Source organism: Narcine bancroftii, chromosome 12, assembly GCF_036971445.1.
Source record: "Narcine bancroftii isolate sNarBan1 chromosome 12, sNarBan1.hap1, whole genome shotgun sequence".
Taxonomy (NCBI): Eukaryota; Metazoa; Chordata; class Chondrichthyes; order Torpediniformes; family Narcinidae; genus Narcine; species Narcine bancroftii.
Window position 1 is genome coordinate 66008091 of NC_091480.1, and position 10987 is coordinate 66019077.

General features: G+C 47.2%; 1 protein-coding gene across 1 annotated transcript; it reads left to right on the plus strand.

Annotated features, from left to right (window-relative positions):
• LOC138747428 (keratin, type II cytoskeletal 8-like) lies at nucleotides 1-5609 on the plus strand. Its single transcript, XM_069906640.1, has 9 exons — nucleotides 1-442; nucleotides 571-779; nucleotides 1270-1330; nucleotides 1477-1572; nucleotides 2567-2731; nucleotides 2839-2964; nucleotides 3279-3499; nucleotides 3862-3911; nucleotides 5075-5609. Exons 1-9 carry the CDS (start codon nucleotides 74-76, stop codon nucleotides 5224-5226), a joined length of 1449 nt encoding a protein of 482 aa, XP_069762741.1. The 5' UTR covers nucleotides 1-73; the 3' UTR covers nucleotides 5227-5609.
• Nucleotides 5610-10987: the final 5378 nt, after the last annotated feature.

Consider the following 10987-nt stretch of genomic DNA (forward strand, 5'->3'; position numbering starts at 1 on the left):
TCTCTCGGCTGCACCGGGGACTTGCGATCGCCGGAGCAGCTTCGCCGCCACAGAGCCCACATCATCTTTCACCATGTCCTTAACAGGGATCAAGATAACAAGAAGCTCCTCCAGCAGATCAGGAGGACAACGAAGCTCCGGATTGGGACAATGGGGCGGGAGCCGCATGTCTTCCATAGGTGGAGGATTCAGATCGTCTGGAGGATACCAGGGTGCCGGGCGGGCTCAAAGTCTCATCCTGTCCAGTTCGAGAAGCTCGAGGTTGTCCCGCCCCTCCGGCATGGGGCTCGGTGTTGGTATGGGGCTCGGTGTTGGCATGAAGACGGCTGTGGATCTGCACAGCCCCTTACCCAAAAATGACCTCAGTCAGCAAGCCATTCGTCTCCAGGAGACGCAGCAGATCACTGGGCTCAACGACCGGTTTGCCTCTTTCATTGAGCAGGTCAGTGCACCAGCTCTCCCCCGTCGCGCATGTTGGGAAGCCGGGGTTGCGTGTGTCTGGCCAAATGGCGCCTCCTTTCCTTGCCGGCTCCCTGTCAATCTAACCGTGGGCTCGCTTCCCATCCGCAGGTTTGCGCGCTGGAACTGAAAAATACTGAACTGAAGACCAAACTGGATCTCCTGCAAAAGCAGGGAACTTCCACATCGAACATCGAGAACATGTTCCAAATGTACATCGCCAACCTCAAGAGGCAACTGGAAGCTCTGGGGCAGGAAAAAGCGAAGTTCGAGTCGGACCTTGTGCAAATGCAGGCGCTGGTTGAGGACTTTAAGGGCAAGTAAGTGCGTGTGAGGCATTCCCCATTTCATCTGTTCTCGTCCCGGACGCGCTCACGGGGTCAGAGACATGGAGCATAAGCCGGCAGATTGCGGCAAGGTTCAATGTATGAGGCACCCCGCTCTCTCCCACTCGGACACTTGGTTCTGGTGCGGCGGAGCAACAGCAGCGAGTGGGCGTCTGGGGCTTCTCTATGGGACCGGCAAGTGCGCCAAGAGGAGAGGCGCAGGCGAAGCCGAGCTCTGGAACGCGAGGAGCCTCCCAGAACTCTGAAAGCCAGCGAGATGGACCGGGAGATTCAGGGCAAGGAGGGCGCGCTGGTCTGGGGCGCGGCAGGGCCGATACTTCCCACGGAGCAGGGAGGGAAGAGCACTCCCAATGAACTGGGCAGCGTGCGAGGCGTCAGCACAAAGCAGCAGGGTCCCCTCGCAGCAACGGGACTCAATGCCTTCTTTGGAAGAGATTTTCCCTAAAGTCTAGATTCCTTTCAGGTACGAGGATGAAATTAACAAGCGGACTGAAATGGAGAACGAGTTTGTCATCGTCAAGAAGGTGAGTATGACTGGCGAGCTGTCTGTCCAATATGTCAAGCGCATTTCCGAGCGAGCTTTTCAAAGGCGTGGGTCACGAACATCTGTGGACACCATGGTTGAAGTAAGCAACGACCTTTCACAGCCGTGTGTCCCTTTCCTCTTCAGGATGTCGATGAATCCTACATGAACAAGGTGGAACTGGAGGCGAGGCTGGAAGCCTTGACCGATGAACTCGAATTCCTCAAGAGTATCTTTGACGAGGTAAACAGGCGACATGGTCCGGCAATTGGTCCCTTGCCGATCCCTTCAATCTCCTTTCAGTTCTTTTCCTTCCGCCTGTTATGAGTCCAGAGGAGCCCAAAGCCCAGCAGCAAAAGATATTCACCACGACAAGTAGTTACTTCAACAAAAGTTGTTTTAAATTCTCTTTAAACATGGAAACAGGATCAAACTTTAACGTATCACTATTAACTTAACGCCCCGACTTAAGCCCCTTTTCATTCTGAGCGCACGTGTACGTAATGTGTGCGTAAATTTAAGAAATGTTCTTTGGAAAGGTAAATGTTTACCACCCAGGAAGGTCCTTGGAGGTTTGCAGAGAGACATGTGTTGTTCCAGGATTTGCACAATTCAGGTACCACCATTATTCACCTCAATGTCTTTTTGATGAAACTTGCCCCATGTGGGTTATCTAAATGATAACCTCTTTCTTTCTGGCCAGCACAGTGTTCCTTTCTGTTCTTCCTATTCCAAAAGAAACATCAGACAGATAGCACTTCCAGCCATCCGCCACACTGGAGCTTCTGTTTCAGTTTGAACAACCTTCTCCTGGCTGACATTGTTCAGTTTCTCCCTCTCTCTGAGATTCAGAACAGCCAGCCACATGTCCTTCTCTCTCTCTCTCTCTCTCTCTCACTTGCAAAAACCCCTCGTCCTTCTCCAGCAAACAATAGGAGTTCATCTTCTGCTCCCATCTGTTGTTTTAGGTAAACAAACGTCTCAATGACCTTTGAGTGAGCCCTTTGCAGAGAGGTCAGAAGGCTTGCAAAAATGTCCAACACCATTTCAATTAGCACCTAATTGTGCAATGTGCATTGCATTCTGCAAAGTTTCTGTAAAGCCACTGAATATGAATGCTTCAGAATTTCAAATAAGATCTGTTTTAAAATGTGTGTATGTATGTAACCTACTCTAATTCTACCAATTTATCTCCCCAAAACATCTCCAAATATTCCATCACACCACCCACCTTTAGGAAATCCGCGAGCTACAGGCACAGATCCAGAACACTTCTGTCTGCGTGCAAGTGGACACTTCTCGTAAACTGGATATGAGTGGGATCATTGAACAGATCAAGAATCAATATAAAATATTGGCAGATGCTAACCGCAAGGAGGCTGAACAATGGAAAATGATGAAGGTAAGCGTTCGCATCCAAGTCGCCAGGTCCCACCTGCACTGGCAGCTCTGACCTCTGTGTTGGAGGGGGAAACCTTTTGCTGACCAGTTCTCGATGTGTCCTTGCAGATGCAAGAGCTGAGCATGTCAGGTGGAGGTTTGGAAGCAGACATGCGGGCAATAAAAACAGAATGTAATGATCTGAATCAATCCATCCGGAGAATCAGCATGGACATCGAAAATCTTAAAGCCCAGGTAAGCCTCGGAGTGAAAGCATGCAGGATCTGGGTATCAACACCCGCAGTTTGGCAAAATACCCGCTTCTCCTCCCAGCCCAAAGCAAACGGCCAAGAGACAACTGAAATCTCCGATCAATTGGGTCGAATTTTGCCATTCCAGGACCCTCTCACTCCTTCCGGGGAAAGGCTTAGGATGCTGATCCATTCTCAGCCAATCTACAACACAGCACGCTCAGCATGGTCCTTCTCAAGGAGGGGGTTTGGGTGGGGTGTGGCAGGTGAGGCAGCGCTCCACGTACAAGTCATCATGTTAACCTTTGTGCCACTTAGCGTTTGAAACTGGAGGCTGATATCAGAGAAGCGGAAGAACGTGGGGAAATGTCTCTCAAAGGCAGTAAAAGCAGAATTCAAGAACTGCAAGACGCCATCCAGAAAGCCAAGCAAGAGATGACCAAGCAAGTCCAGGAACTCGAGAATCTGATGCAAGTCAAGCTGGGTCTGGATATGGAGATTCTTGCCTACAGGAAGCTCCTAGAGGGAGAGGAAGCAAGGTAGGACATTGGGTAGTTCCACCTTCCATGTGTGACACCTCTACACCAATTCTGTTTTCTTGTTCCAAAGGAGCATGGGTGCAGCAGCCACGTACCTTGTACCCATGTGCTCCGCGGTGTGCCCCATTTGAGGTTGTGGAGATCCCTGCCATGCTCAGAAAGATGACTGCTTTTTACTATCAGCACTCAGGCGTGAAGAATGAGCAGCTCGGGCAAGGGTCTGCAGGCTAGAAATCCCCACGGGGTTTCACCCAACCAAGTCAGTGTTCCTTCGAGACGGAAGCAATTTGTAAACCTGAGCAAAATATGCCTCGAAACGTCCTCAAAAGGCCTGTGGTAACACGAATATTTCTTCTCAACAGGATGGCTGAAGGGATAAGAACACTCAGCATCCAATCAGTGCAACAGCAAGGTAGGCAGACGTGTCAAGATTTTACCCAGAGGACACAGCTATATGCATTGCTTTAATGATACTTGTTCATGAGTGTTACCTCACTGGCCTTCATGGTCTCCTGGCCAAGAGATGGTGTGAACTGAACTCCTCGCTTTTCCCTTCACATCCACCGTCCTTTCCTCAGAAAGCTCACAGTTGAAATCTCACCCCGAACTGAGACTCCACATCACGGCCTTCTTCTGCGATCAGTCGTCGGATGGCACCCTGGCTCCCAGCCTGTTGCTTTAACGAGACTCCATGTGTCTGTCTCATGGGCAGCAATCCCTCCTCATCCTTACCCTACCCGTGTCTCTGCAACAATATACACCGTTGCATTCACCTTCATTCTCCAGTGTTTCTTCTGCCTTCTCTCATTGGGACGGGATGCCCTCGCCCCTTTTGATGCCTGACTACCATTTGGTCAGCCGTTCATTCCCTCTAATGTCTGCTCTTCCTGTTCTGACATCAAGCCAAGGCATTCATCAGAGACATAGTAGCAAGGCCATTCACCTCCATCGTCACCTCCTTCCTATAATCTAACTCAGTCCCTAAGTCAGGCTGACCTATTCATTTGTGCTTTTCCCTCTTCCACATTGAACTGTTGTGCTCCTCTCTTGGAGCCCTGTTCCAATTCTTGTTGGTACATCCATCTCCATCAAAGATCTCTTGTCCTCCTTGTAACTTATTCCAACTCCCACCACCCGCTTTGTTCCCTGATGTATATTTGTTCCGAACTTGGTAATGTCGCATCTTTCCGATCTCAGTGTCCAACTCTCTCCAGAGCCCTGTGACTGTCCTTACTTATCTCTGCACTCTACCGCCCTGTTATCTCGGTGCCTTGACTGACGGATACACCTCGAGCTCCCAAATGCTGACATTTCAATGATCACCTTTCCAAATCTTACTTCATCTCGGGTTCTCTTTCCTTCTTTTCAAACACCGTCTCCCCGCCCGCCCCCCCCCCCCCCCCCACCCCATGCTTTGATGTGTGCCGATGTAGCTTAGAGTGAAGCTTGTGTTCGATCGAGTCCTTTGGGGTGCATTGAAGTAGCAAAGTGTCTGCCTTGGTTGTTGCAGTTCTTTCCGAAATTGCAGCGTCCTCATTTCAATGGCCTTTCTCCCCCTTCTCTCCCCCACTGCAGCTGATTATGGGCAATTTAATCAATCGAGTAGCAAAATGTCGGGATTTCTCCAAGGGGCCGGTGAGATGGAAAGCTCTTCCATACAACTCGGAACACCATTAATTACGAAATCGGTGCTGCAATCCAAAAGCCAAGTGCAGAGCACATTTTAAATCACAAGGGAGAACCTCCTGTCCGCTCTGTCGCTCGTGGCTTCCTTGCCAGGCGCAGCAATTCTTCCTTGTGGTGTTTTTCGTGAAGTGGGTTCACTTGGTCACATTCCCTTTCTGCATGACCTTGGAATTCTGCTCAATGCAAGCCGTTGTGCAACATGACATTAACTTCGATCTTAATGAGGACAGAAATGATATTACATTAGTCTGCAGCTTGGGGTTGTGAGCAAATTGGGGAAGTCATCTTTATTTGTTGGTCGTTGTAAAACAAAAACTGACCCCATGTTTTACATGCTGTATCTGCTCTCTGGTTCTCTCTCTTTCTGTATCGGAATTTACCTTGTTCATCAACTTTGAATAAACTGGAATATTTCAATCTGCAACTCTGGATTTTACTTTGCTCAAACACATGATGAAATGATCGAAAAGGGCAGGGTTCACATCTTCGTGTCAACATTGAATCATTCCATTAGTTCCTCTCAAGGAAAAAATAGAACAGATAGAAGTCTCAAATCAAAATCACGCCCGACCAAGTCGAGCTGCAACAGAAGGGCTCCCTCACCAGAGATAGGCCAGTTTATTATCTGAAAGTACATACATTGACACTGTTCACAATGCAGCTCGATTATCATAAATACTGTGCAACTCGTCAGTGGTGCAGTGAGATACGCACCGTGCCAGAACAATCCCAGTGGGTCCTGCACACAGAACCAGTCCAAATTGAATGAGGAAAGGACTCTTCATCTCCGGGCTATAAGGGCCTTGCAGGAAATGGCACGGGGACGAATCCAATGCGTTCTGCAATCTCTAATTTACCAGAATGACTGCAAATTCTCCCACCGCTCCCTGAAATGGCGGGTAAAGAAGTGGTAAGGCATGCTTGCCCTTATTGTTCACTGGGTCTAAAATTTGGGAGGTCACGCTGTAGCTGTGTAGCAATATGCTGAGGCCACATTTGGAGAATGCTGTGAAGTTCTGGTCACTGCTGTCCAAGGACATTTTCGAGAGGGTGCAGGACATTTTCAGCCGGGAGTTGCCTGCCTTCGAGAGTATGATCTCCAACGGGTTGGACACATTTGGATTGTTTTCATTTGAATGTTGGAGGCTGAGGGGCGTCCTGACAGCACCATATCAAATCATAACGGTCATAGATAGGCGAGATGGTCAAAGCCTCCCCACCCCCACCCCCACCCCCACCGTGGCAAGGTCCAATATTAGAGAACGCAGCTGTCAGGTGAGACAGGGAAAGGTTAAAAGAGATGTGCGAGGCATGTTCTCCACACAACACACTGAAGAGCTTTGCTCCGGGAGGCGGTGGAAGCAGGTAGCTGCAGCATTTGAAATAGAAGTGAGGCAGGTACAGGAATAGGACGAGATGGACAGAACAAGACCCACATGCAGGCAGGTGGGATGATTGGAAAATTGGCCCGATGATTCCCACACACATCATGGGCTGAACAGCTTCTGCTAACTGGTCGATGTACGGAGATTTAGAAAATCCAGAACAGTGAAGCGTTCAAAATTAAAACGTAGAATTCAATATACACGATCACAAGAACACGTCATTGAAAACGCAAATGAAATGCTTCACTTGCTTTCAGTTACCCGGGCCCAGTGCCGGGTGCACCGTCTGTACAAACAGTCCCAATACCTGCTCACAGTTCGGGGACTCCCCCTGAGAGTCGGGCCTTTGTATTGGCCACATGGTGCCCAGGCAAAGACCTGCCCCCAGCCCACCACCCCATTGGGAAGCTGGATGTGCGCGGTTACTGGTGTGGGGCGAAAGTGGTTGGGATTCATTCCCTTCCCAACACAGGACTATCAAAACCCACGGAGCAGGACAGTTCGCCGCAGAGTGACTGTTTTCAGTGCCGGCAGGGATCAGTGTCCGTGGTTTCCTTCAGTAGCATTCGAGTTGTTGGCTCTCTCGGCATATTCATCAGCCACGCGTCCAACTGACACTCAGTGCTACAGCGCACATACTGTTGTGTGTGTGTGTGTGTGTGTGTGTGTGTGTGTGTGTGTGTGTGTGTGTGTGTGTGTGTTTGTGTGTGAGTGCGTGCGCGCGCGTGTGCGTGTGTGTGTGACTAGGATATGACCATATCTACTCTTCATGCCACCCTTTGCATATTACGCTGTCCGGGGGCTTAAAACCTACCGCATTCTTGGGGTCCCTTGCTTGGCCAGGTGAATTGCCCCCTGTCTGACCAAGGGTCCCTCCACCTGACCACGGATCATTCCTCCTGACCACATCCACACACTTGCGCGCACACACACACGCATTCACAGACGCCCACACACACACACACACACACACGCACATAAGTTTTTCCAGTCCGTGTGTTCAATCCACCTTCTCAGAGCCCCTTTCCCAGCCAGGAGACTCGACGCCCCTCCACATCACCTCTCACTAAGGGTACACCACTGGATACACACAAACACCAAGGTGACTGCACCCATGTGATGTGCTGGGCAGGGCTGTCCGTGAGGTAGACAGGCCATTCTGTGATTAGCGGGCATTGCGATCACAGTCGGGATAGTGGTATGGTTGGACTCATTGGTGAAGGTCAAATGGGCTTGAGGTCAGAGGTTAGTGTGGGGTCATTGGGGAAGTTTGTGCTTTGTGAGGTCACTGTCCAGGATTTGAACGATCTGTTGAGGGAGCTGACTGTGGTTTTAATTGATGGTTCTGATAGTTTTTCCTGATGGGAGCAGCTGGAAGATGTGAGGTGCATTGTGGTGGGGTCTTCCCTGATTTTGAGAGGCCGCTTTAAATACCCATCTCAGTAAATCACATTAATGGGAGTGTGCTCCCAGTAATCCTCGCTGCTGCTTTTATGGTCCAGTGGATTTACCTCTGCCCTGTCGCCACGTAGGAACTGTCCGGCCCTGTGATACAGCCGGCCTGGACATACTCCATAGAGCTTCTGCAGGAAGTTGACATGATGGTGGGTGATAGTCTTTCCCGTTTAAGCCTTCTAAAGGAGTGCGGTCGCTGTCGCACCTTCCTGACAAGTGAGGAGATATTGAGTACCCACGATAGGTCATGAGTCATGTGAGCTCCAAAAAACTTGGTGCTCTCCACTCTCGCCACTCTCAAGCTATTAACATGCAGTGGAGGCTGATCGTTCCTGGTCCTCCCGAAGGCCACAATCATCTCCTTTGTCTTGATGTACGTTGACTTAATGGTAAGAGTGTGGCAGTGGGGTGTAATGACTCAGATTAGAGGCCTGTGTCTAATGGTGCGCTGCAGGATTCAGCACTGGCCCCACTCTTGTCTCTTATCAATTTGAATGCCTTCTTTTCTTTGAATATTTTATTTATTCAACATATATAATGTCAAGAAGTTAATATAATACCATAGTTACATAATAGTATCTTAACAAATATATGCTGAAACTATATAAAAAACTAAAATATAAAATAAAAAAGACTAACTACTACAAATAAAAACCGTACACCTACTAATCCATTCACCTGAACTAATCTAATCCCTAAACTGAAATATATGCCATTTCATTATAAAATGATTACAAATATTTAATTCGGATTGTATCAGTTGACAATCAGAGACCTCAAAAACACCATAAAATTACACTTTCAGAGAAAACTTCACTGATCAGGAAAAATAAATTAATAAAATCATACTTTTAATTTCATTATTTTAGCATAGGGACCCCAAATTTTTTAAAACAAGAAAAGTTATTCCTTAAATTAGAAGCAATTTTTTCTCATGGAATACAGCTTTGTATTTCAGCATGCCGTCTATCTAATGTTAATGAAACATCGGATTTCCATGTCACGGTAACACATTTCCTCGCTTTTACTAAAATCAACTTAACAAATTTTAATTGCAAATCTGACAGCGATAATGTAGGAGTGACACTTTCAAAATGTCCCAACAAAAATAATTCACGATTTAAAGGAAAGTTCACTCCTGTGAACCCCAAAGGGTTGACCTTTGAACAAGACCACGTGGAATGAAGAAAGGTACCAATATCCGTTCCACATCTAAAACATTGATCCGATAAATCCAATCTCCATCGACTCAATTTCTGAGGAGTAAATATGCAGCTGATGTAAAACATTATAATGAAATCATCTATCTCTTCCATTAATAGGATTTGTCAGAACCTCTTGACACAAATTTTGCCGGTTTTGTAGATCCATAATCATGTCCAAACCTCGTTCCCATCTTTCTTTTGATTTAAGCAATCCTAATTTAGGTGTCAGTTCTTGTAACAAAATATATGCAATTGAAATAAATTTTAAAATCATTCCATCAACCATAATTTGTTCCAAATTTGAAAGATCTTTTGAATAGTTTCCGATCCTAGTTTCTCTCTTTAGAAAACCCTTCGATTGAAAATAACTAATTAATGTATTTTAAGGTACATCATATTCAATCATTAATTGACCTTAACACCCCCTCCTCATTTCCCTTCTAATACCATCTATTTGAAAAAGGAATCTCTTTTGTAAAAATCAACAAGGGATTAATTAATGGCGTTTTCAATGAAAGAATATTTCCACCAGTTTCCAAGTTTATTTAATTCCAAATATTCAACCAATGTTTTAATATTGGGCCTTCCCTGTCTATTACACTAGATTTAGAAAGACATTTATAAATAAACTCGTCTCCTATCTTATTTAATTCGATATCCACCCATGATGGACTAATGTTAACGGACATAAAAACTAACAAGCTTAATTGTGCTGCTTTGTACCAATTCTTAAAATTGGGACGTTGTCTTCCTCCTTGATCATATTTCCATGTTAATTTTACAACGACTTTCTTACCATCCTCACTTTCCAAAGAAATCCCTGAACTTGCTTATTTAAATCTTGAAAATATTTTGAGGTTAAAGTGTGAACGTCTTCAATGCCGACGATACCAAAAGTTCGTGCTATACCTGAGAGTGGAGAAGGTGATCCCGGATTACAACAGGATGCAGATGAACTGGACAAGCAGAGCAAGGAACGGCAGATGGGATTTCACTCGGAAAGTGCGAGGTGTTGCATTGAGGTGGATTAATTAATCCAGGGCAAGAATTACATGGTGAATGGAAGGTCGCTGGGGCGTGCTGCAGCACAAGGAGGCTTGGGACACAGCCAGATATTTCCATGGAGGCAGTGACCCAAGAGGACAGGGTAGCGAAGAAGGTGTTTTCCACGCTTGCCTTCTTTGGTTAGGGAAGTAAGTCCAGGTGCAGGGATGTCATGTTCCGACTCCACAGGACGTTGGGGAGACCAGAGCTGGAGTGTGGTGTGCAATTCTGGCCACCCAGCGATTGGAAAGATTGAATTGGAATGGGTGCAGAACATTCATGAGAATGTTACTGGAGCTGGCATGATAATGAGAGGATGGGTGGGCTGGGGCTTTCCCCTTGAAGTGCAGGGAACTTTTACAGTATAGTCTTACTATTCTAATATTTCAACTTCTATTCTAACTTATATTTATATAAATATGCTCCTTGGTACTGGAGAAAAGCTATTTCGTCTTTACTGTGCGAACACGTGTTGAACGTTGATGAAGGTGACTTGACTTGACTTGACGAGAGGGGGAAGTGGAGGAGACGAGCTGAGGGGACTCTGCGGCCGAGGGACCAGGTCATGCGGCGGGCTGCTGGCGACCGAAGCGAGGAACCCGCGGAAGGGAACGGCGATTCAAAGAGGTGCCGATGGCGCTGAAGGGTCCCTGACCATGTCGGAGATCTGGAGCTCGAAGTGCCAATGGCTTGGACTGGATTCTGTGTGGCTG

Bases quoted from the DNA above. Each gene is read 5' to 3' on its own strand.
- LOC138747428 (XM_069906640.1), top strand. From the start codon at position 74: ATGTCCTTAACAGGGATCAAGATAACAAGAAGCTCCTCCAGCAGATCA. The intron at 443-570 runs GTCAGTGCACCA...TCCCATCCGCAG, and splicing joins TTGCCTCTTTCATTGAGCAG to GTTTGCGCGCTGGAACTGAA. The intron at 780-1,269 runs GTAAGTGCGTGT...GATTCCTTTCAG, and splicing joins GTTGAGGACTTTAAGGGCAA to GTACGAGGATGAAATTAACA.